Raw genomic sequence first — 22,592 nt, 5'->3', positions numbered from 1 at the left:
CTGAAGCATTCTGATCTGAATTCTTTTTTAATAAATAAAAATAGATCTGTGGCCTTCACCCAGCCCGGCGCTGAGCCTGCTCCGGGCAGGGGAGCGGCTGGGCAGCTCCGGGACCGGGAGGGGCTCCGTCATTTGGGGACAATCCGGTGCTTGGAGGGTCTCCTTCCCCACTAGCGGCTCCGGGGTCACTTGGGCGTCGCCTTTGCCTGCAAAGAGCCGCGGTCAGGACGGGCCCAGGCCGCCGCCATCCGCCAGCACGGGGACCGGGCACGGGGACCGGGACAGGGCACGGGGAGCGGGACCGGGCACTGGGACCGGGACAGAGCCGTACCGCGCGGGCGAAGCACTCCCGCAGCGCCTGGAACTCCTGCAGGCACGCGTCCCGCCGCAGCTCCGCCGGTCCCGCCGCCGCCGCCGCCACGCACCGCCCGTAGGCCGCGGCCTGCGGGATCATACGGGACGGGAGCGGGGGCACCGGGACCCCCTGCAGCCGCCCTCCTGTGCCCCGCCTGCCCCGGAGCCGCCCTCCCGTGTGCCCCCACCGGCCCCACCTGGTCCCCGCAGGCCGCCAGCGCCGCCGGGAAGCGCCGCAGCCGCGCCCGCGCCCGCAGCCACACTCCGCGCCCCGACATCGCCTCACGCACGGGCGCCGCCATGGCCGGGCGGCTGCGATTGGCTGCCCGTCCCGCTCGTCACACACCGCGCTCGTCTATTGGGCAGAGCCAACCAAAACCACGCCCCTTTAGTTGGGCATTCGGCGCGGGCGGCTCTGATTGGTGGAAATGCCGGTTGTTTACTTCCCGCCTCCTTCGGGCGTCAATATCATGAGACTCTTCCGCCTGAAGCCCCGCCCTCTCTCACGGCTGATTGGTTGAGCGGCAGAGCTTCGCCCTCTTATTGGTGGAAATCAACTTCCGGGGGGCGGTTCCCTGAGGCCGCCGAGGGAGCGGGCAGGGCCGGTGCCGGCAGTGTCATGGCGGCGCCGCTGCGGGACCGGCTGAGTTTCCTGAGCCGGGTACGGACCGGGGCTTTTGGGGGGTGCGGGGGGGGTGCCGGGGCGTGACGTCACTGCTCACCCGCCACGTCATCGCTGCACCCCCACTCGCTTCTGCAGCGGCCTCACTCCGCCCTGACCGGGCCGGGCCCGCCCCGGGGCCTCGCTCCGGTCCCCAGCACCGGGGAACGGCCCAGGTCCGCCCCCTCTCACGCCGCCCCCTCCTCCTCCAGCTGCCCGTGTTGCTGCGGGGCACGGCCGACGACGACACCCCGTGCCCCGGGTACCTGTTCGAGGAGATCGCCAGTATCCTTCGGGGAGCCGGGGGGCACCGGGCAGGGAAGGGATCCCGGGGCAGGGAGGGGATCCCGGGGCAGGGTGAGCTCCCCGGGGCTGCTCCAGGCCGTGGTGGGCTTTGGGCTGGCTGGGGCAGCCGTGGGGCTGTGGGGTCTGGGCTGGGACCCTGTGAGGGGCTGAATTCCCAGCACTCGCGGCTGCTGCTGTTCTCCGATCCCGGCTGGATCCATAACCCGTGCCCAGAGATCTCCCACGAGTCCCCCGGGAGCAGCCAGTGCCTGCTGGAGCATCTGCTGACACGGCTGCAGAGCAGCTCCTGCCACGTCAAGTTGAAGGTGGGTCCGTGTTTGGGGTGAGGGGATGCACCCCCCCCGCTGCAGGGAGGGCAGCTGTGACTTGTCCTTGTCCCCCGAGGCAGGTGCTGAAGATCCTGCTGCACACCTGCTCGCAGGGCTCGCCCCAGTTTGTGCTGCAGCTGAAGAGGAACGCCAGCTTCATCCGGGAGGCTGCGGGTAACGGCCTGGGGGGACAGGGCAGGGCAGCAATGGGGGGCTGAGACCCCAGGATGGCTCCTGCTGTGCCAGGAGCAGGGTCCTACCCTGCCTGGCAGCGTCCCCCACCCTCCCCTCCGTGTGTCTGCAGTGTTCTCCGGGCCCCCAGACCCCCTCCACGGCAACAGCTTGAACCAGAAGGTGCGGGCGGCGGCGCAGGTGGGTGCTGCAGGGACAGGGCAGCCCCCAGCCCCCTGCTCGGGGACCCCGGGGTTCCCAGCACTGCCAGCACTCCTCTCTCTCTCTCTGTGTGTCTCAATCCCACAGGACCTGGCCAGCATTCTGTTCTCGGATGCCCCACTGCCACAGCCCCTGGCACTGCCCGCCCGGCCCCCAGCCCCTGCTGGTGAGCAGAGCCCCCAGGCCAGGCCCTCGCTCAGGGGGACAGGGACACAGCAGCAGAGAGGACCCTGGGTGCCTGTGCCCCCCTGACATTCCCCGTGCCTCCCCAGGGATGGGCTCCAGCCCCAGCCCCTGTGGCTCCCTGCAGGGATTCGGCTTCAGCGGTGACAAGAGCGGCTCCGGTGAGTCCTGGCCGGGCCCTCGCTGGGTCCTCCCTCTCCTGCTGGGAACTGGGGCAGGGCCGTGGGGGTCACTCCGTGTCCTCTGAGCTCCCAGAGTTCCCTCAGCCCCCTTTCTGGGGTGCTGGGGTGGTCCCACGGCGCTGGGCTCCCCCGACACCCCAGTCTCTGCAGCTTCCACAGGAGAGGCCCTGCTGAGCAGCCTGCAGCGGGCGGCCGAGGCCGTGGCCCAGGCCGTGCTCCCGGCTCCGGGGGGACCCCGGCGGCCCCGTGGGGACCTCCCCGAGGACACCTACGAGCCCGTCCGAGCTCCGTCCCCCGCCAGCAGCCCGGCCCCGCCGCCCCCGACCCCTCCTGCGCCGCGTGCGTCCCGAGGTGGGTCCGGGGGCGTTTGGGGGGTCCCCAGCCGTTCCGGGGGGTTTGGGGAGCCCAGTTAGCAGCGCTGTCCCTGTCCCTGCAGTGAGCCACCAGCCCGGGCAGGCCGGGGGAGGCTGGGAGGAGGCAGAGAGCGGGCACAGCTCCCGCGAGTCCTCGCAGGGCCACGAGCGCAGCCGCGCCTCCGACTCGGGCAGCAAATCCGGCAGCGACAGCCGCTCCGGGGCCAGCCGGGAGCTGAGCCACGGGGCTGACAGGTGAGAGGGGCCCGGGGGGCTGTCCCAGCTGCGTCCCCACAGACCCTCTGCTCATTTCCCACACCCGTGATCCGGAGTGCCCGGCACTGCTGGCTGTGCTCCCCCTGGGGTGTTTGTCCTGCCGGCCGTGGGTGGGCAGAGCTCAGGGTGGGGGTCCCTGCGTGCCAGCGGTGTGCAGGGAGCCCAGGAGGAGCAGCAGGTGGCCCTGTCCTCACGAGGTGTGTCCCCAGCAGGGTGGATGCTGACAGCCCGGGTGACTGCCGCAGGGAGCTGAGCCTGGTGTCGGGGCTGACGCGTGGGGCCAGGGTCTTCCTCACCAGGGAGGAAGCTCAGCACTTCCTCAAGGAGTGAGTGTCAGGTGCTCCCTGGGGCTGGGGGGCTTCAGCTCCCTTTCCTGGCTGCCCAGGCCAGGACTCTGGCGTGGGAAGGGGCTGCAGGTGACTGTGGCCCCGTCCCTGGGCAGGTGTGGGCTCCTGAACTGCGAGGTGGTGCTGGAGCTGCTGGGCCGGGCGCTGGAGGATCCCAGTGACAGCGTCCGCATGGTGAGCACGGGGGCTCCCCTGGCAGGCCTGGGGTAGTGTTTGGGGGCCTGCCAGGCTCAGTTGCCCTTCCCCACAGAGGTCCATGTGTGCCATCTCTGCCCTCGGCTGCTCCGACCTGCTCTCCCCAGAGCAGATCCTTGCTGTGACCCAGCAGCGCCTGCAGCACCTCAGCCAAGGCAGCCCTGGGCCCGTGGCCAACCGAGCTACGAAGGTGACTCTGGGGACATCCCTGTGCCCAGTCCCTTGGGTGGGGGCTTCTGGCACAGGTGTGACAGCCCTTGGGGACACACAGCCCTTGGGAGTGGCTCTGTGTATGTGCCAGAGGGGTGGTTGGGCTGAGTTTCGCAGGGCGGGATGATGCTCCCTCTGAGCCCTGGGACATGGGGACAGTCCCAGTGCCTGGGAGGTGCCAGGCTGATCCCCTTTGCCGATGCCCCTCTCACTGTGCCCACCCCCATGCCAGATGCTGCGGCAGTTCGAGGCCCTGTGCCGGGCCCAGCCCTCCCCGAGGGCCCCACGCCCACCCTCAGCCCCCTCAGCCGGGGATCTGCTCATGGACATCCCAGCCGTGGCTTCTGAGAGCTTCCTGACCCCCCTGAGCCCGGCCCCGAGCCCTGTGCCCCCTGCAGCCCCCCCTGAGGAGCCGGGGCTGGCATCGGAGCCGACCGGGACGGCGGTGCCAGCCTGTCCCTGCCAGCAGGACGGGGGCAGCAGGCTGGCAGGGGACACGGCGGCCCCCAGGCTGTCCCTGTTTGCTGGCATGGAGCTGGTGGCCCGTCCTGGCACGGTGCTCCAGCCACACTCACCCCCGGTGGAGCCACAGGCACCGTCCCAGCCCCAGGACGGGGACACGGACGGAGGGACGGACACGGACGGGAGGACGGACACGGAGGGCCCCCTGCAGCCCTCAGCCTTTGCCTTCCTCAACATGTAGCTGCTGTGGGGCCCCGGGGGCTGCGGGGGCTCTGCCCCCCTCCCTGCGGGGCCTGTGCTGTCCTGGTGCCTCGGGGGACACGGGCTGCGATGGCCACAGGGCTCCCAGCAGGTGACAAGGGGACAGTGTCCCCCGTGGTGCTCAGGGCAGGCAGAGGGGCACGGCCCCTCGCTCCCCTGAGCTGGACAGGGGTGTGGGACACGCTGGGACTGAGCTGGGGGTGCCGTGGGGACCCCAGCATGGCCACGGGTGCTCTTGGGTGGTCCCCAGCTGCAGGCTGGGCTCTGTGGGGTGGGCTGGGGGCAGGTGCCATCCCCATGGGACCCACCAATAAACCCCACTCGGGCCTGGGAACGCGTGACTTCTTCCTGCGCCGCTGCCCGACCCCCAGCCCCACGTTTTCCTACACCCCCATGGCCCCCAGCAGCCCCACAGCTTCCCCTTGCCACACTGCTCTCCCCCGTGCTGCAGCCCCCCTGGCAGCCCCATGGTTCCCCCCCTTTCTCCCCTCATAGCCCCACTTTTTCCCATGGCCCCCAATAGTCCCACCAGCCCCCCTGCCCCACAGTACCCCCTCCCCAACCTGGCGTTGGAGCTGTATTTTACGCATCCATTTCCTTTTTATCTTGACATTTAAAATTTTCTTTTATTGAATAATTAAACCGTATATCCCTACATTATCCAAATCACTTATCATCAATACACTTTCAATTAACCTTCCTCTATACTTCCTAGTATCAAAAACAATAACCTGCCCCTCATAGTGCTATGACTCCCCCATCTTTCTCACAGCTCCCCAGTAGCCCCAGTCCCCCTCTCAGATCCCCAAAATCCCCATTTTCCCCCCAAAATTCCCATTTTTCCCCCCACAAAACCCCATGGGAGCCCCGCCCACGTGGATAAAGCCCCGCCCCTTTCCCCGCCCCCAAAGCCGCGCCCATCTCAATCCTCATGTCTCATTGGTTAACTCCCGGTAAGCCCCGCCCCCGATGCCAGCCGCGCCTTCCTCATCCATTCCTCCTTATTCCCGCCCCCTTCCTCCGCCTCAGCCAATCGCGTTTCTTCGCCCGCCCTCTCCTCCCTTCCCATTGGCTGCAGGCCGGCAGCCCCGCCCAATGGCTGTGTCCGGAGCGCGGCCGTAGGTGAGGGGATGGGGGCGTTTAATGGCGGCTGAGGGGGGTCCGGGGGCGCCAAGGGAGCTCCAGGGGCAGCGGGGCAGGGCCCAGGCCCCGCTCTCGGCATCGCCCCCGGGGAGTCTCACCCGCCTGTGGGTGCGTGGGGCCCGGTACCGTGGTGGTGAGGGGCCGGGGGCTGCGGTTTGGGGGGGCTTGGAGGGCTCGGGGTCTGGGCTGGGGGTCCGCGGGGATTGGGATCTGGGGGGGTCTGGAGGGATCTGGGTCATGAGGCCCTGGGGATATGGGCTGGGATCGTGGGGAGCTTGGGGCTGGGTGGGCTGAGCGTCCTGGGGGGCAGTCTGGGGCTGGGGGCCATGGAGGGTTTGGGGTTGGGAGCCCTGCGGCTCTTGGTGGGGGGCTGGGGCTTGGGCGGCTGGGGACCCGGGGATGGGGGTCCTGGGGCGTCCTGGGGGCATCCAGGAACTGGGAGATTGGGCTTGGAGCTGTGGCTGGGGTGCTGCATCCTGGGAGTGGGGAATTTGGGGGGTCTGGGTTTTGGGAGCTTAGAGGGAAAGTGTGGGACCTGGGTGATCCTGAGGGGCTCAGGGATTTCGGAGCTTCAGGGCTTGCCTCTGGGTCATAAGGGGGCTGGGGGGCTGTGGAGTCTGAGCTTTGGGGGTTTGGGGGGGCTGGGGGCTCAGGGGGCTGTGCTGGCCTGGGCTCCTGAGCCCGGTTTCCTGCCTGAGCCCAGCGGTTTCCATGAGAGCCGTTTGTTTCCCCAGGCTGTGGAGCCCGAGGCACTGCCAAGGCTGTGGTGGAGCCTGAGAGGAGAGGCCAGGGCTGCCAGGGGAGAGGTTTAGGGACAGTGTGGGCAATAAATGTAAAGAGATAAAGGAGTCTGGTCTTTTCCTGGACCAGCTCTCTGGAAGAGCTCGGCCTCCTCCCAGCTCAGGGCAGCACATTCCCACCTTTTCCCCTCTGCATCCTCCCAGCCCGGGATGGGGAGCAGGGCTTTTCCCTCCCTTCAGTCCTTGGCTGGAATCCTGGCCCATCAATGTGAAAGCAGTGAGGAGCTCTCCTGGAGCCTCTCCAGGGCTGTGCTATGGCTTATTTGCCATGTGGCAATTTGGAGGTTTTGTCCTGCTGGGGAGCAGTTCCAGCCCTGAGTGCCGGTGTTTGCTGCAGCTCCTGTTCCAGGCTGGCTGCTCCATGCCTTCCCCTCTCTCTGTGCTCTGCTGTGCTTCCAGGGCTCCTTCCTGCTGCTCCAGCATGAAGAGCACCCGGAGCTGCTGCTCTGTCCCGAGCTCTGACGTGGCAGAGCTGATCCTGACGGGGCTCCCGGCGCCGGTGTCGCGGCGCCCTGGCAGCGCCTCTGCTGCCAAGCTGGTGGCACGCTCCGTGTCCGTGGCTGCTGATGGCAAAGCCAAGAGGAACGCCACGGTGAGCCCCTGTCCTGCCCTCCTGATGGCTCCAGGCACAGCCGTGTCCCTCTCACCGTGGTTCCCCCAGCCCCAGCCTGGCTTTGTTCTGGTCCTGCCTTTGGCAATCACTGCTCATGGCTCCCTGCTGGGTGCAGAAGAGCAAGCTTCAGGATTCCCTCTTTTCCCTTCCTCGCTCTTCACCTCCCTGTGCCAATTTCCATCTGCAAACTCCCGATTTCCTGGTGTCTCCTGCCGGGGTGCCAGGCCCAGCCTGCCCCTGTTCCTGCCACATTGGGTGCTCCTGAGAGGGGGTTCCACAGAGGGACCGAGCCCCAGGTGCTTGCTGGGCTCTGTCAGGACCCAGCAGGATCCAGCCTGGGCTCCTGCTGAGTAATCCCTTGGCAGCATTCCCACACCCGTGTTCCCAGGAGCTTGTGCTGAGGAACGTGTTCCTGCTGGCTCAGCAGTGCCCGAGCAAGGTGGCATTGCCCACTGCCTCAAGGGGAGCCTGGCAGCCCTGGGGGGCTGGGAACTCCGTGTCCCCCTGGCTGTGAGGGTGGGGAGCCTGCCTGAGCTGATCCTGAACGTGGCTGCTGGGTTGGTCCCTGCTGGGTTTGTCCCTGCTGGATTTGTCCCTGCTGGGTTGGTCCCTGCTGGATTTGTCCCTGCTCTCCACAGGAGGATGCAGGATCCCGGGCCATGAACAACCTGCGCAGGTCCAACAGCACCACCCAGGTGAACCAGCGGGTGAACAGCTCCCACAGGTACAGCCCCGTGTGTCCCTCTGTCCTCTGGGTGGCACTGGGGGACACCCCAGCCCTGTGCCCAACCTCCCTGGTCCTGGGGAGGGAACAGGAGCCTTTCCAAAATACCCTGGGCTATGTCATGCACTTCAGGAGTTAAAGCCTGGCCCTGGAAAACCAAAGTCTGGTGCTTTGGTTATTTTTTTGAAGAGGAGGTTCCTTGTTTAGGGTTCCATAGGATCACAGAATGGCCTGACCCTAAAGTCCCATGCAGGATCACCTTCCCCAAGACCAGGTTGCTCCGAGCTCCATCCAGTCTGGCCTGGGACACTTCTCTGTCAGAGTAGTGCCCAGATTCTGTGGGCAACCTGTGCCAAGGCCTCTCCACCATCACAGGGAAGAATTTCTGTTTGGGGAAATGGAGTGTATTTCTGTGGCTGTGACAAAAACCATTCCATTTGATTCCAACAGCCCTCATGGAGCTTCCAGGCCATAACTGGGCTGTGTGAGGAGACAAAAGTTCTCTCTTCCCAGTGCCCTCTGAGTTGGAATTTTCCATTTTCCTGTTTGTCTGTGCCCATCCCCATCACCACACACCACCCTGGAACCCAAAGCTCTGTGTAAAAACAAATCATTGGTGGATTTTGTGGCCATGTAATGATTCTCCAGCCTCTTTCTCCCCTGTCACACTGGGATTTCCAAGTGCACTACATAGCCAGAGTGTGTCCTGTGGCTGTGAGTTATCCCACAGTTATCTCTGTTCTCTCCTCTCTGCCTTCCCTGGGTCTGGATGAAGCTCTGAGCAGACAGGAGACTTCCTGGCCTTCTTTGAGGGTGACCCAATAGGAAGGAAGAAATTGGCAGCTCTGAGCAAAACCTCCCCAGAAAAGAAAACCACCTGGAATATCTTGGTGAGGACGGCGGGCTCTGGGAGCGGGTGGGCCAGGCTGGCTCTGTGCTCCTGGTGGTGTTTGAGGAGGTGGGTTTGGTGTCCTTATCCCCGCTGACCCCATGGCAGGATGACCAGCCCCGAGTGTTCCCGGGCCCCTCTGGCTCCCACGGCCTCGAGCCACCCACGGGCATGAGGAGGAAGGAAGCCACAGTGCTCCTGGCTGCCAACTTCACTGCCAACAACAGGTAGGGCAGAGGGCCCTGAGGGGGAGAGCGGGTGCCACTGCATGGAGAAAACACCTGGAGGGGGAAGCTGCTGTTCCTGACACTCCTGTCTCCCCACACAAGGAGCAACAAGGGCGCGATGGGCAACTGCGTCACCACCATGGTGCACAACAACTACTCCACTGCTGAGAAGGGCCCTGCTCCCAAGAGCTCCAACCAGGCTCCCAGTTCCCTCAAGTGAGTGTGGGGGCTGTCCTGGCTCTGCAGCTGGGCTGGCCCTGGAGCCGTGTGTGGCACAGCACGGGGCTGAGTGGCTTCATCTCCTGTCCCAGCAATGTCGTCAAAGCGGCCTCGAACGAGGACGGGGAAGGCAGCAGCAGCCTTGTGAAGTCTCAGAAGAATTTCTCCAGCAACAACATCATGACCCACAACAACAACAGCAGCAGCAGCAGCAGCGTTCCCCGGAGGAGGGAGGTGACCGAGGAGGAGGCTGAGAGGTGAGGGAAGGAGCAGGAGGACGGTGCCAGGAGCTGTGAGGAGCTCCAGGGGAGCCTGTTCTTCTCCTGTGGCATTTCACAGTGGGGAAAGGCTGCTCTTAGTGCACCTGCAGGTGCCAGTGCTGTGCTCTGCTGGCCCTGGGGCTGTGCTGAGCCTCCCTGGCTGTCCCCACAGGTTCATCCAGCAGGTGAACATGGCTGCTGTCACCATCCAGCGCTGGTACCGGCGCCGCTCGCAGCGGCACAGGACGGCGGCTGCGGCTCTGGGACGCCTGATGGCTGCCAAGAGAGAGGTTGGTCCTGTCCCCTGCTCTGTAGCCCAGACCACCCAACACCCATGGCCCGCTGGCCACTGACTTGGGATCCCTTTCATCCCCAGACCTGGGCTCTGAGAGTCGTGGGGGCTCTGGCTTTGCATCCAACCAGCCCTGCCGTGGTCCGGAGAGCTGGGGAGGGTCCTGTTCCCTCAGAGCTGTGTCCAGGGATTAGCCTGGGCTGGATTCCAGCGGGAGCTGGGGCTCAGCACCACACAGCTCCAGCTCCCCCAGCCCTGTGACTGGGAGCAGTCAGATCCTGGCAGCAGCAGCACCAGTCTCCCTGAATTGGCACTGTCTGGGCCTCACTGCTGGCCAGAGAAGGGATGCCCCATCTCTGCTCATCTTAATGAATCCCTAAGGAGCTGCCTGTTATAGTGACGAGGTGTCACAGCTATTTGTGTTTCCTTGTGTTCAATTATTTATCCCAGTAATGAAAAGCTCTGTTGCTCTTGCGTGTGAGTCTATTTTTAAGCCTTGTCTCCTCGGTGGTGGCAGACCCAGATGATAATATAATAATAATAACAGTAATAATAATAATAATAATAATAATAATAATAATAATAATAATAATAATTGCATTGAGGATCTGAAGAAAATGAACTGCTCCAAAGTGGAGCTGTGCTGAGGAAGGAGAGGATGGAAAAACCACCAAGCCCAGGGTTCCAGGCACACTGCTGAGGAGAGGATGGAAAGCCTGGATATTGTGGGGTGACCCAGGTGTGGGTGCCCCTCACACTTCTCAGTGGTGGGTGCTGGAAAACTCTCAGTAACATTTTTGACCCTCCTCTCTGTCAGGAAAGGCAGCAGCGGATGGAGGAGGGGAATATCCTGGATTTGCAGGAGAGGAAGGAGGACGAGCGCAGGAAGATCCGAGAGGAGAAGGCACGGCTGGCCCGGCACGCTGCCATCCAGGTAGGGCCAGGCCAGCCCTGTGTGGCACCATTTGCTGGCATCATCCAGCGAGGCAGAGAGGCCTCTCTGCTTCTCCAGAGCCTTGGCATGGGGCAGGAGCAGAGCCGGCCTGGGGAATGGAGATGGAGGTGCCACAGAGCAGTTTCCTGCTGTGCTCCTGCCAAGCCTTGGCAGCTCACTCTGAGCCTGGGAGGACAGTGCTGGTTTTTGTGTGGTTCTCAGGAAAATGGTGACCATGTTGAGACAGGGACACTCCAGGCTCCGTGGAATGGCCGAGGATGTGTGTGCCCTGGGAGTGGGACCCTCCTCAGGAGCAGGTTCCCTATGGGAGGGCTGAGTACCACTCCGTGTCCCTTGGCAGGAAGCAACACGTCATTGTCACCCTGCTCTTGCAGCTGGTGGTGCAGATGGGGCTGGCACAGGCTGCAGGAGTTGGCAGTAAAGCTGGGGATGTTTTAAACCCCAAATTTTCTTTGCCCTAATTGGAAATGTGTTCCATCAGGGGAGGGGGTTGGGGGAGACACATCAGTGAGCAGCTGGAGAATACAAAAGCACTGCCACAGCCTTGCAAACACAGGCTTGTGCCTTCCCAAGGCTTCAGGACATCCATGGCTCCTCTGTCCCCGCAGGAGCTGCAGCAGAAAAGGGCCCAGAAGGCCTCGGAGACGAAGCGCTCGGCAGAGGAGCAGGTGCTGGTGAAGGAGAGCAGGAGGGTGCCCAAGAAGAAGCCTGGTGCCAAACCTGCCTCAGCCAGGAATGCCAGCCCAGCCAGCAGCCTCACCAAAGCCAACAACGCCGGTGAGTCCCTGGGGAGTGTCCCCAAAGCTTTGGGAACGAGGGGTTTGCTCTGAGGAGCTGCCTGGGAGCAGCACCTGAGCACAGCCTGGTTCCTGCAGAGGCCAATTCCCCCTCAGCAGCCTCGGAGCTGGAAGGAAGCAGCCTGGGAGCTCCTGGCTCTGTGCCCTTGCAGGACCCTGGGGCAGAGGACAAACTGCAGGTGGGTCTGGCTGTGCTTTTGGGGACCCTGGCAGCAGCTGCTGTGCCAGGGCACCATCAGGCCTTTGCTGGCTTCTGGGGAGAGCCTGAAAACTCTCTCATCTTCTCCCTTAGGATGTGAGCTCCAGGGAGACAGGTAACGAGGACCTGGAGACAGCAGTGGCTGTTGGCAGCAGGGCTCCATCCAAGGTCACTCTCAACGAGCTGCTGGACACGCTCAGGCTGCTGGAGGAGGAGCCAGAGCTGCTGCCCCCACCCAAGCTCCTCAAGAAGGACAGATATGCCTGGATGGACAGGGTGAGCTGGGGGACAAGGCTGCTGTGCCCATCCTTGGGCAGTGATGGCTGCCTGGGGAGAAACAGCCGGGCACTGCCAGGAGGAGCTTGGAGTGGGTGATGGAGGAATTTGGAGGAGGAGATGGAGGTGGTAGAGGAATTGTTTGGTGCACTGAGGGCTTGGATGTTTGCAAGGAACAGCAAGCCATGCAAAGGCTGCTGGTGGGGCAGGGTTTGGCCCAGAGGATCAGGCTGGTTACTGGGCTGCAGTGATGGAGACAAGCCAGGACCTCTTCTCCCAAACCTTCCCCTGGGTGCTCATCCACCACACTGAATTCCCAGCAGGAGCCCAGCTCCAACTCCCTGACTGCTGATAACTTGGAGAAGTTTGGGAAGCTGAACCACCCTCCAGGGGTCCCTGAGGACGGGGCTCTGCTCTCAGAGGCCAAGCTCCAAAGCATCATCAGTTTCCTGGATGAGATGGAGAAGTCGGAGCAGGAGAGGCCCAGGTCAGCTGCCTCAGCCACGCAGAGGGAGGTGAGTCTGTCTGTGGTGTGGGAATCATCCCCCACCTCCCTGTCCTCATCCCAGGTGGTTCCACCACCTTCTCATCATGTTCTTTCTGCTGTGGCAGAGCTTCCTGTTGGACGAGGAGCTGGCTCACGTGGAGCAGGTGTCAGCGGTTGCCACGGAGGTGACAAGCTCCATGATGAGGCTGAAGCTGGAGGTGGAGGAGAAGAAGAGAGCCATCAGCCTGCTGCAGACTGCTCTGGTGTGTCAGCCTCACACGTGGTTCTTGGGCTGTGAAGCACAGGATCAGGACTGTCCCTTGATTTTACAGAATCGTGGAATTCTTTGGGTTGGAGGGGACTGTAAAGATCACCTGGCTGGGACCTGGGCTGAGCTCCCTTCTCTGTCATGGGGGGCTGGGTGTTCCTGCTGACAGGGGTGGGAGATGTGAGCCCCAGGGCTGTGCTTTAGCTCTGTCCCTCATTTTCCTGGCCTGTTGGTGATTCCCATGTGGTGTCTGACCTGTGTGACCCCACAGACCCAGCAGAGAGAACTGACCGACCGCCACGTCAAACAGACCGAGAAGGAGCTCAGCCAGCAGCTCAGGCTGCAGAGGGAGCAGTATGAGGCAGCCATCCAGAGGCACCTGGCCTTCATTGACCAGGTAACCCTCATCCCAGCTCCTGAAGGCAGAGCCTGAGGTGGCTGCACCTGCCTGATGCTGCCTCCTCGCCCTGCCCAGCTCCTCGATGACAAGAAGGTGCTGAGTGAGAAGTGTGAGGCCGTGGTGGCAGAGCTCAAACAAGTGGACCAAAAGTATGGCCAGAAGATCAACCAGATGCAGGAGCAGCACGAGCTGGTGAGGGGACAGGGAGGATGGGGGGACATTTGTGTGCTGATTTTGCTCAAATGGGACCACTGCCCGGAGCAGGACAATCTCTGCCACCTCAGTGGGACCTGGACACTCCAAGGAGCTCTTCCCTGTGCACAGAAGGTCCCTGTCACCACAGACCTTTGTCCTGGCTCCCCACAAGGCTCCTGTCCTTTGCTGCCCAAGGCCAGGAGCATGGCACTGACCAAGGGGCAGTGTGAGCTCCCTGGCTCTGCTTGGAGAGACCCTTCCCACACACCTGGCACAGGTTACTCCATCCCTAGAAGTGTCCAAGGCCAGGCTGGACAGGACTTGGAGCAGCCTGGGATAGTGGAGGGTGTCCCTGCCCATGGCAGGCGTTGGAACTGGATGAGCTGTAAGGTCCCTTCCAACCCAAACCATTCTGTGATTCCACAATCCCACTGAAGGCAGAGCTGTCCCAGGCTGGGGGTGCCCAGGGTGCAGTGCTGGCACAAACCCAATGCCATGGAGGAATTTTGCTTCTCCTGCAGATGGAGACAGCTCAGCTCGCCCTGTGCCAGGCCTGGCAGGAGGGCAGCACCACTGGGCTCATCCCTGCTCTGCCATCCTAGTCCCTCCTTGTCCTTGACCTTGGAGCTGAGCTCATGCCTGAACAGACCATGGGGGTCCCTTGGTCTCTGGAGCAGACTCCAGCCACACAGGCTCCTCCTGGCCAGTCCTTGGCTTGTCCCTTGTGCTGTCTCCTCTCACCCCCATGGACTCCTGCCCAGCTCTGCCCTGCCCATGGCTCCCACAGACATGGCTCTGTGGATTTGCCTCTCTGCCACCATTCCCCTTCTCTCTCTCTCTCTCCATCCCCTCCTTTCTTTCTCCCCAGGTCTGGCGCACTTTGGGCCCCTTTTGTGAGGTAAATCTGGTCTTTGCTCTCTTTTGTGCCTTGCCCTCTGCTCTCGTGCCCTGGCCTGCTCTGGCCCTGCTCCAGCCCCTGCCAGAGGGTTTTCCATGGCAGGGAGAGGGAAGGCTGGAGAGGAAAGCACCAGCACACAGGGACAGATGGGCTGCCCTGCATGCAGGGACCCTGGGCAGCCCCCAGTTCCCCTTCCCTCTCTGTTGGTGCTCTCATGTCTTGGCAGTGAACATTTCCCAAGGGGATGGAGGAGAAGGCACTGGGACAGTGTGTGGCCACTTCTCTGGGCTGGAAGAGCACACCTGGCCAGGGCTGTGCAGCTCCACAGCTTCCCAACAGCCCAGCTCCCAGGGCTTTTCTCTCCCAGCTTCGCTGAGCTTTTTCCATTTGCCTCCAAACAGGAGATTAAGAAACTGAAGGAACTCATGAGCGCAACTGAGAAAGTCCGGCGGGAGAAGTGGATCGAGGAGAAAACCAAAAAGATCAAAGAAATCACCGTGAAAGGTACGGGCAGGTTCCCTCAGCAGCAGCTGGAGTCAGGGCAGTGCCAGGGTGGTGCAGGAGAGGTTGGGGAGAGCTCCTTGGTGTGGGCAGTGTTTGCTCCCTGGTTTTGGTGGAGCAGATGCCCCCTCTGTGCTCACGCCCCGTTCCTGGCAGCCCCTTGAGCCGGCTGAGGGTACCTGTGGGATCCAGCCTGAGCCATGCCCATCCTTCCCCCGTGCCAGGGCTGGAGCCGGAGATCCAGAAGCTGCTGGCCAAGCACCGTGAGGACATCCGGCAGCTGAAGCTGCTGCACGAGGCCGAGCTGCTGCAGTCGGACGAGCGGGCGGCGCTGCACTACGGGCGGCAGGCGCAGGAGCTGCGGGGGCTGCTCGAGAGGGAGAAGGAGGAGCAGAGCCAGCGGGAGCGCGAGCGGGCCCGCCAGAGGTGGGTCACCCTGGGTTCAGCACTGCTTTGGGGCTCACAGATCTGGGGTGCTGTCCAGCACCAGGCTGCTGCTGGGATTATTGTTATATCCCATTATTTGCAGCTCCATGGGGAGCAGCCCTTTTATCTCCAGCAGCCTCAAGTGGGAGATGCTGCTGAGCTGGGAGCATCCTCTGGCATCATGGAGAGGCCAAGTGCTCAAAGGCACATCCTGCAGTGTGTGTGTGTGTGTTTGTGTGTGTCCCACAGGTGTGAGCAGCAGCTGGAGCAGGAGGAGCAGGCGCTGGAGCTGCAGCGGCGCCGCCTCTATGCCGAGGTGGCCGAGGAGAAGGAGCGGCTGAGCCAGCAAGCAGCCAGGTGGGCAGCCTGGGGGTCTGGGGGCAGCCCTGAGCTGTGGGGCCGGGCTCCCTGGGCAGGATTTCCATGGGAGAAGGGCTGGTGTGGATGCTGGGAGCTGTGTCTGTGCAGGCAGCGGGCAGAGGCAGAGGAGCTGCGGCGGCAGCTGGAGGCCAACAGCTCAGCCCTGACCCGGGCACTGCGGGACGAGTACGCCAAGGAGAAGGAGGAGCAGGAGAGGCGGCACCAGGTCTGGTTCCCCTCACCTCCGGCCCCTTGGGTGCTGGCACCACCAAGCCTTGGACCCCATAGGAGCAGTCCCAACAGCTACTCCCAGGGCTGAGCTGTTGTTTTCCCTTCTCCTCACAGGCAGAGCTGAAGGTGCTGAAGGAGCAGCTGGAGCTGGAGAAGCAAGCCTGGGAGGCCAACTACGTGAAGAAGGAGGTAATGGCAAGAGCTGTCCTCCAAAGGTGCCACCCATGGGCCCTAAGAGGAATTTGAGGCCACGTTTGCTGTCTCCATTGCAGGAAGCCTGGCTGCTGTCCCGGGAGCGGGAGCTGCGGGAGGAGATGAGGAAGGAGAGGGACAAAGAGATCGAGCTGGTGATCCAGCGCCTGGAGGCCGACACATCCTTGGCCAAGGAGGAGTGCGAGAGGGCAGCGGAGAGCAGGTGAGGGGGACAGGGAGGAGGGAGCTCCCAGGTCCTCCAGAGGCTGGTCCCTTCTCCCTGTCCCTTGGGCATCTCTCCAGTGAGCTCTGGAGCAGTATTACTGCAGGAGGGAGCAGCTCACAGGGACAGAGTTTACCTCTCACCTGAGGAAACAGCCCTGGATCTCTTGTGGGACAGCTCTGCCCTGGCTGCTGTGTCCTGATCCCTCCTGCAGCAGGGATGGGGCTGGGACGAACCAGGCAGCAGCAGGATGAGCCAAGCTGCCTGTCCTTCCTGCCCACAGGATCAAGAGGATCCGGGACAAGTACGAGGTGGAGCTGCAGGAGCTGGAGCACTCGGAGAGGAAGCTGCAGGAGCGCTGCAACGAGCTCAAGGGGCGGCTGGCCGAGCTGGAGGGGGAGAGCACGCGGCTGCAGGGGCTGCTGAAGCACAAGGAGCAGGAGCTGGAGGAGATGCGCAAGGTGAGCCCGGAGCACAGCCGGGGCCGGGCCTGGGTGAGTGGGGCAGCTGTCCCAGGGCACAGGGGCCTGACTGAGGGGATCTGGCAGGAATTTGCGGACAGACTGGTGGGGATGGAGGAGGAGAACGCGCGGCTGAAGGCAGAGATGGCGGAGCTGAGGGCCCGGCAGCACCTGGAGCTGGACAGGCTGCTGAGGGAGAAGGACCAGGAGCTGGAGGAGGTGCACAGGAGGTGAGGAGCCCAGGTGGGGTTCAGGAGCTCAGTGCTGCATCCTTGGGATCGCTTCCCGAGCTTCCAGCCCTGTCCAGGCAAACCAGGCAGAAAGCCAATTGTCTGAACTGGCTGCTGTTCAGCCACCCTGAATTCTGTCCCTTGTCACCGCTGGCCTGCTCTGTGCCGTCATGTCCCCAGGGCTGCTCCTGTGCCTGCATGGAGGACATGAGTGCCAGGAGAGGCCAGTGGAGCACAGCTCTGTGTGCGTTCCTCCCTGGCAGGAGCCCTGGCCAGCATCACTGTCACCTCCTGGGGGCTCTCTGTGGCTCACACATGATACCTGTGACTGCAGCCGTGTGATCTTCTCCAGAGGGGCAGAGCCCCGGGTCAGGGCACAGCCCCAGGGGCTGAGGGCAGCTGGGACATCCCCAAAATGCTGTGGTAGTTAAACCTTAGGAAGCTAATGTGCCTTTCTTCCTGTAGACAAGTTAGCCCACAGTACACGGTGGAATAGAGGTGCTGCCAGTGTGTGATGGCACCCGGAGCCCAGCTGCGGCTGGGGGAGAGGGGCTGAGCTCCCAGGGCTGCAGTCCCCCCCGGGGCAGGCCCAGCCCCGTGTTTGGCACTCACGGGGGGATGCTCAGCCCCCGTGTCCATGGCAGGGTGAAGGCAGCAGTGCTGAGGAAGGAGGAGAGCATGAGCAGCCTGCGGAAGCAGTATGAGGTGAGTGAGGGCTCCTGGCCCTGGCCTGGCTGTGGCTGGGCGGGCACGGCGAGCTCCCTGTACCCTGTGCTGTGCCCTGTGCTGTGCCCTGTGCAGGCGGCCGTGCAGAGAGCCAGCCTGCTGGAATCGCTGCTGCAGCGGCAGCGGGAGCTGGCAGCCGAGTGACAGTGACATCCTGCGGGCAGGGAGCGGGGCCGGGCCGGGCTCGGGCCCTCCCCTCCCTCCTCCCCTCTTCTCCACAGCCTGCTCCCAGTGCCCTGGCCGTGCTGGGACACTCGGTGCCCTTTGGATTGGTGGGAGTTTTGTTGTGATAATAAATCTCTGCTGGTTTCTACAGCTGTTTCCATACTTGTGCACATCAGTGCCAGGGTACGAGTGGCTCTTCCAGGAGGTCTGTGTTCCACTCCCACCTTCCCAACCCCATTCCTGCATCCCTCCCTTTGCTCTGGGGGTGCCCAGCACCCCAGTCTATGCCTTGGGTCCTAAACTGGACTGTCCAGCAGGATGCAGGGCAGGATGTGATCCCACGGCCTCTGCCACCTGCAGATTCCTCCACGCCCCCTGAAAGGGCCGGGAAATGCCTGGGCTGGGCCGGTGGCATCTGTTTCCTCTCGGCCTGGCTGTGCAGCCGCTCAGGGCCCTCCCCCGGGCCGGCAGATGTTTTCTCAGCATTCCCTGGTGTTTCCCACCCGTCCTGCGGCTCCGTGCGCCGGGGCAGGGACACAGAGGGTGCCGGGTCCTGCCCAGCAGAGCCGTGGCCGTGCCGCTCCCTGTTCCCCTCTCCCCGCTGTGCCAGGCCGGACGGCTCATCCCAGTGTGCCGGGAGGGGCCGGGCACGGCGCTTGTTCCGCCCTTGTTCCATTTCCGAGGAGTTTCCTGAGCGCCGCTTCCGAGCGCGGCCCTGCCCAGCCCGAGCCGGCGGCTCCGGGAATCGGCGGTGGGAGAAGGGGGCTCAGCCCACCCACAGCCCGGCCAGGGGTGCTGTGCCCGTGCCCAGCCCTGTGGCACCGCTGTGGCACCCCGGGCATCGCCGCTGTGGGGTGAGCACCGACCCACGGTGCCCGGGGTGTGCCCGGCCCCGCTGCCGCCGCTCCCGGGGCTCCCGGCGCCGTCCCGGCCCCTCCCCGCCATCGCCCGGGCTAATTTCTAGGCCAGTGCCCGGTTCAGGCATGAATAAATCAGCGCCGTTGCATAACGGGGATGCGGATTTTCCCCGGCTGGCTGCCCGTGCCTCCGCCCGCGCCCCCCGCCCGCAGCCCGGGGTCCCGCGGGACCGGCACCAGCGTGTCCCCATCCCTGTCCTCATCCCTGTCCCCGTCCCCGTCCCCATCCCCGTCCCCATCCCCGTCCCCATCCCCGTCCCCATCCCCGTCCCCGTCCCCATCCCTGTCCCCATCCCTGTCCCCATCCCTGTCCTCATCCCTGTCCCCATCCCCGTCCCCATCCCCATCCCCGTCCCCATCCCTGTCCCTGTCCCCGTCCCCATCCCCATCCCCGTCCCCATCCCCGTCCCCATCCCCATCCCCGTCCCCATCCCCGTCCCCATCCCCGTCCCCATCCCCATCCCCGTCCCCATCCCCGTCCCCATCCCCGTCCCTGTCCCCATCCCCGTCCCCATCCCCGTCCCTGTCCCCATCCCCGTCCCCATCCCCGTCCCCATCCCCGTCCCCATCCCCGTCCCCATCCCCGTCCCTGTCCCCATCCCCGTCCCCATCCCCGTCCCCATCCCCGTCCCCATCCCCGTCCCTGTCCCCGTCCCCATCCCTGTCCCCATCCCCGTCCCTGTCCCCGTCCCCGTCCCTGCCGAGCCGCTCGGCCACGCTGCGGGCTCTGCCACAGCTCCCCGGTGAAGGAGGAGCCCCCCGTGCCCCGGGATCAGCGGGTCGCGGGTCGCGGTGGCCCGGAGGGAGCTCAGGAGCAGCACCGGGGGCTTTTGGCAGCCGAGCGGGAATCGCGGCTCAATCTGGTGTCTGCCCGGCGGGGGATTAGCTGCGGCCCCAGACAAATCAGCCGGGGAGCCGGAGCGAGTGGCAGGATCCGAGCAGGGTAATCTCCCCTCGGCAAGGATCTGTAATCTCCCCGGCTAATTGGGGCGGCGGCAGCGGCGCTGCCCGGGCCGGCCGGGGATGTCGGGGGAGCGGAGCCACCCTGAGCCTCTGCCGGGGCTGGACCAGGGCACGGACCGGTGCCATCCTGAGCCTCTGCTGGGCATGGACCGGTGCCACCCTGAGCCTCTGCCGGGGCTGGACCTGGGCATGGACCGGTGCCACCCTGAGCCTCTGCTGGGCACGGACCGGTGCCACCCTGAGCCTCTGCTGGGCATGGACCGGTGCCACCCTGAGCCTCTGCCGGGGCTGGACCTGGGCATGGACCGGTGCCACCCTGAGCCTCTGCCGGGGCTGGACCAGGGCACGGACCGGTGCCACCCTGAGCCTCTGCTGGGCATGGACCGGTGCCACCCTGAGCCTCTGCCGGGGCTGGACCTGGGCATGGACCGGTGCCACCCTGAGCCTCAGCCGGGGCTGGGCCGGCGCTGCCACAGCCCCGATCTCAGGGCTGCACCTGAGCGGCTCCCTGAGGCTGTGGGCCTCGATTCTCCTGTGGGTTTTTTCCCTTTTACAACCATGTTGGAAATCTGGTGGGAAGCAGGACGAGTGGCAGGGGCACAGGGCAGGTGGTGGGTTTGGGTGGCCATGGCAGCTCAATCCTCCTCCTGGCTGTGTCACACGGGGCTGTGGGGGTGGCACGGAGGGTATGGGGCAGGGGCTGCTGTGCTTGGTGTTCCAGCTGAGCTGGGGATTCCAGCTCTTCCCAAGGAGGGCAGGGTGGCACGGCAGGGCTGGGCAGGCACACACTCCTTTCTCACCCATCCCTATCCCAGTGTCATCCCCAGTCCATCTCTGTCCTTGTCTTCTTTCTATCTTATCCTCAATTCCATCCCCCCCATCCTAATTCTCATCCTCATCCTCATCTTCCTCCCCATCCCACCCTTTCCCAGACACAGGAGGGAAGGGACACCGGGCACTGGGGCTGCCTCCCCAACACAACATCGGGTGAATTTATCCCCTCTCTCTCACCAAAACCCCCCTGCCTGTTCCCAGTGCCAGGGAGGCCTCAGCTCGTCTGGGACCAGCTGAGTGTGCTGGGGGTGCCTGGGCCTGCTGGGTGCCCAGGGTGGTGAGTGGGTGCCCTGTGTGGGCTCAGCACAGCTGCCCACCCCATCCCACCTGGCTGTGACTCAGCTAGTGCCAGCTCAGCCACACAGAGTGGGCCTGCCCTGAAAACCACCCCAGGGGCAAGAGGCCACCCGCTCCCACAGGACCGTGGCTGTCCAGAGGGCACCAATGGCACCAAAGCTCCGAGAGACTCCAAACGCTTCTGCGCCAGGTGAATGTGGCTGTACCAGGTCAGTGCCACCTTTGTCCAGCCGCTCTGAGGCCCAGGAGGGCTCATGATGGAGCTCAGGGTGTCCCACATGTGGGGTCAAGGCCATTGGCACATCCAGAAAGGACCAGGGACGCAGTGCGGGGGGACAATGGGAATAATGGGGTGCCCATGAGCTGCACCCCACGGCGGGTGTCCAAAATGAGTGATGGGGCATCAGCCTGCTAACCCTGGCAGGGGGACTGGGGGGTCCTGTGGGACAGAGCTGCTCCAGAGCAGAGAAATGTGGAGGCAGGGGAGAAGGGAGAAACTGGCTCCAACGTGTTTATTCTCCCAGCAGCCGGTAATTTTTCCAGGCCTGTATCTATTTGTGGCAACGTGACATGTGCAGCGTGGTGCTGTTCTGTGCAGGCTTGAAGGCTTGTAAAAAATTAATCGTGTACGCAAAATTCGGCTTTAAATATTCAAACTGGCGGTGGGGATGTGTGAGCCCCGTGCTCAGAGCTGAGCCCAGCCAGGGCTGGGACAAGGGGGTGTCCAGGAATGGGATGGGACAGGATGGGACAGGATGGGACAGGATGGGACGGGACTGTCCTGCCATGGCCCTGAAGGAAAGCCCAGCCTGGTTCCCAGAGGGCTCGGTGACCAGTGGCACCCAGAGCTTTGCCAGGGCCTGGCTGGGAGCTGCCAGGGGTGTGGGTGAAGCTGTGGGATGTTCCCTGCCCAGGAACTGGGGCTGCTGGTGTTTGGAGCACCCCGTGTTTGGAGGGCACAGTTCCACGTGCCGGGGCTGTAGCATCGAGCACACGAGGCTGAGTCGTGGCCCCACATGGGGCAGCCCCCCAGTCCAAGGGGGACCCCACACCACGGGCCTGCCTGGGGCTGCTGGGGGGCTCTGCAGGGTGAGGCTGTGCTGGGCTGCAGGGGCAGGGATGGGGTGTGGGGCATTGAGGGGCTGGCTGGGGGCACAGCTGCCCGTCCCGCCCCTGTTTCCCATCCCTGGGTGCAGGAAGCCGACGGTGCCCGGGATGGGTCGGTGCCAGGGCTGTTCCTCACCTGGGGGGTGCCAGCCCCGCTCTGGGGGGATGCTGTGATCCTGTCCCTGTTCTGGGGGATCCTGTGATCCTGTCTCCGCTCTGGGGGATGCTGTGATCCTGTCCCTGCTCTGGGGGATCCTGTGATCCTGTCCCTGTTCTGGGGGATCCTGTCCCTGCTCTGGGGGATGCTGTGATCCTGTCCCTGCTCTGGGGGATCCTGTGATCCTGTCCCTGTTCTGGGGGATCCTGTGATCCTGTCCCTGCTCTGGGGGATCCTGTGATCCTGTCTCCGCTCTGGGGGATGGTGTGATCCTGTCCCTGTTCTGGGGGATCCTGTGATCCTGTCTCTGCTCTGGAGGATCCTGTGATCCTGTCTCTGGGGGTGCCAGCCCCGCTCCCGGGGGATCCTGTCCCTGCTCAGGGGGTCCCGCTCCCCCTCCCGGGTGGCCGCTGCCCCTCGGGGGTCCCGTCCCCGTCCAGGGGTCCCCCATCCCTCCCGGCGGGACCGCGCGGGGGCGGCGGCGGCTCATCCCGGGGGGAGGACGCGGGTCCCGGTGCGGTCCCGGGGCTGCGGCTCCGCCACCTGCCGCCCCCGCCCGCCCGGTCCCGCCGCTCGGCGGCGGCGCGGCCCCTCCCCGGGGCACGGGGCGCGGGGCCGCGGGGCCGCCATGGAGGAGGAGCCGCCGCCGCCGCCGCCGCCGCCGCCGTG

The 22,592-nt window shown here is 64.3% G+C and overlaps 3 protein-coding genes across 11 annotated transcripts; 2 read left to right on the top strand and 1 right to left on the bottom strand.

Annotated features, from left to right (window-relative positions):
- Nucleotides 1-26: 26 nt before the first annotated feature.
- NDUFAF8 (NADH:ubiquinone oxidoreductase complex assembly factor 8) lies at nucleotides 27-632 on the bottom strand. The gene is made up of 3 exons (XM_058038974.1): nucleotides 552-632; nucleotides 332-442; nucleotides 27-206 (listed from the first exon to the last, which is right to left on the bottom strand). Exons 1-3 carry the CDS (start codon nucleotides 630-632, stop codon nucleotides 186-188), a joined length of 213 nt encoding a protein of 70 aa, XP_057894957.1. The 3' UTR covers nucleotides 27-185.
- Nucleotides 633-953: 321 nt separating this feature from the next.
- Nucleotides 954-4,827, top strand: TEPSIN (TEPSIN adaptor related protein complex 4 accessory protein). Of its 2 annotated transcripts, none has more exons than XM_058038878.1 (13): nucleotides 954-1,015; nucleotides 1,228-1,300; nucleotides 1,535-1,626; nucleotides 1,710-1,803; nucleotides 1,934-2,001; nucleotides 2,110-2,188; nucleotides 2,295-2,366; nucleotides 2,538-2,738; nucleotides 2,824-2,995; nucleotides 3,229-3,342; nucleotides 3,459-3,537; nucleotides 3,614-3,748; nucleotides 4,001-4,827. In XM_058038878.1, exons 1-13 carry the CDS (start codon nucleotides 974-976, stop codon nucleotides 4,469-4,471), a joined length of 1,692 nt encoding a protein of 563 aa, XP_057894861.1. In that variant the 5' UTR covers nucleotides 954-973; the 3' UTR covers nucleotides 4,472-4,827. The 2 variants fall into 2 exon arrangements, with proteins under 2 accessions (XP_057894861.1, XP_057894860.1); XM_058038877.1 differs by having other exon boundaries at nucleotides 3,226-3,342.
- A 704-nt stretch (nucleotides 4,828-5,531) lies between these two features.
- On the top strand, nucleotides 5,532-17,780 carry CEP131 (centrosomal protein 131). 8 transcript variants are annotated; one of them, XM_058038667.1, is made up of 26 exons: nucleotides 5,532-5,613; nucleotides 6,834-7,026; nucleotides 7,686-7,771; nucleotides 8,547-8,661; nucleotides 8,769-8,887; nucleotides 8,990-9,103; nucleotides 9,199-9,363; nucleotides 9,539-9,656; nucleotides 10,476-10,592; nucleotides 11,222-11,390; nucleotides 11,489-11,589; nucleotides 11,703-11,885; nucleotides 12,206-12,400; nucleotides 12,498-12,635; nucleotides 12,912-13,037; nucleotides 13,116-13,232; nucleotides 14,104-14,133; nucleotides 14,535-14,637; nucleotides 14,859-15,060; nucleotides 15,310-15,417; nucleotides 15,529-15,646; nucleotides 15,766-15,840; nucleotides 15,924-16,066; nucleotides 16,350-16,757; nucleotides 17,402-17,462; nucleotides 17,559-17,780. In XM_058038667.1, the coding sequence occupies exons 2-26, from the start codon at nucleotides 6,856-6,858 to the stop codon at nucleotides 17,625-17,627; spliced, it is 3,351 nt and encodes a 1,116-aa protein (XP_057894650.1). In that variant the 5' UTR covers nucleotides 5,532-5,613; nucleotides 6,834-6,855; the 3' UTR covers nucleotides 17,628-17,780. The 8 variants fall into 8 exon arrangements, with proteins under 8 accessions (XP_057894650.1, XP_057894649.1, XP_057894645.1 ...); XM_058038666.1 differs by lacking the exon at nucleotides 5,532-5,613 and adding an exon at nucleotides 5,648-5,742; XM_058038665.1 differs by lacking the exon at nucleotides 5,532-5,613 and having other exon boundaries at nucleotides 6,538-7,026; nucleotides 12,209-12,400; nucleotides 16,350-16,527; nucleotides 16,615-16,757.
- Nucleotides 17,781-22,592: the final 4,812 nt, after the last annotated feature.

The sequence above is a fragment of the Melospiza georgiana genome, chromosome 21 (genome assembly GCF_028018845.1).
Source record: "Melospiza georgiana isolate bMelGeo1 chromosome 21, bMelGeo1.pri, whole genome shotgun sequence".
In the NCBI taxonomy this organism is placed as follows: Eukaryota; Metazoa; Chordata; class Aves; order Passeriformes; family Passerellidae; genus Melospiza; species Melospiza georgiana.
Note: the sequence above shows the minus strand (reverse complement) of the source record. Positions and strands in the feature narration are given on the sequence as shown.

Excerpts from the sequence above, each read along its gene's own strand:
- NDUFAF8 (XM_058038974.1), bottom strand. The coding sequence starts at position 632 with ATGTCGGGGCGCGGAGTGTGGCTGCGGGCGCGGGCGCGGCTGCGGCGC. Across the intron at positions 443-551 it reads TGGCGGCCTGCGGGGACCAG|GCCGCGGCCTACGGGCGGTG; the intron begins GTGGGGCCGGTG and ends ATGATCCCGCAG. Across the intron at positions 207-331 it reads GGGAGTGCTTCGCCCGCGCG|GCAAAGGCGACGCCCAAGTG; the intron begins GTACGGCTCTGT and ends GGCTCTTTGCAG.
- TEPSIN (XM_058038877.1), top strand. The coding sequence starts at position 974 with ATGGCGGCGCCGCTGCGGGACCGGCTGAGTTTCCTGAGCCGG. Across the intron at positions 1,016-1,227 it reads GGCTGAGTTTCCTGAGCCGG|CTGCCCGTGTTGCTGCGGGG; the intron begins GTACGGACCGGG and ends CTCCTCCTCCAG. Across the intron at positions 1,301-1,534 it reads CCTGTTCGAGGAGATCGCCA|AGATCTCCCACGAGTCCCCC; the intron begins GTATCCTTCGGG and ends ACCCGTGCCCAG.
- CEP131 (XM_058038661.1), top strand. The coding sequence starts at position 6,703 with ATGTGGCAATTTGGAGGTTTTGTCCTGCTGGGGAGCAGTTCCAGCCCT. Across the intron at positions 7,027-7,685 it reads AAGCCAAGAGGAACGCCACG|GAGGATGCAGGATCCCGGGC; the intron begins GTGAGCCCCTGT and ends TGCTCTCCACAG. Across the intron at positions 15,061-15,309 it reads CGCGAGCGGGCCCGCCAGAG|GTGTGAGCAGCAGCTGGAGC; the intron begins GTGGGTCACCCT and ends TGTGTCCCACAG.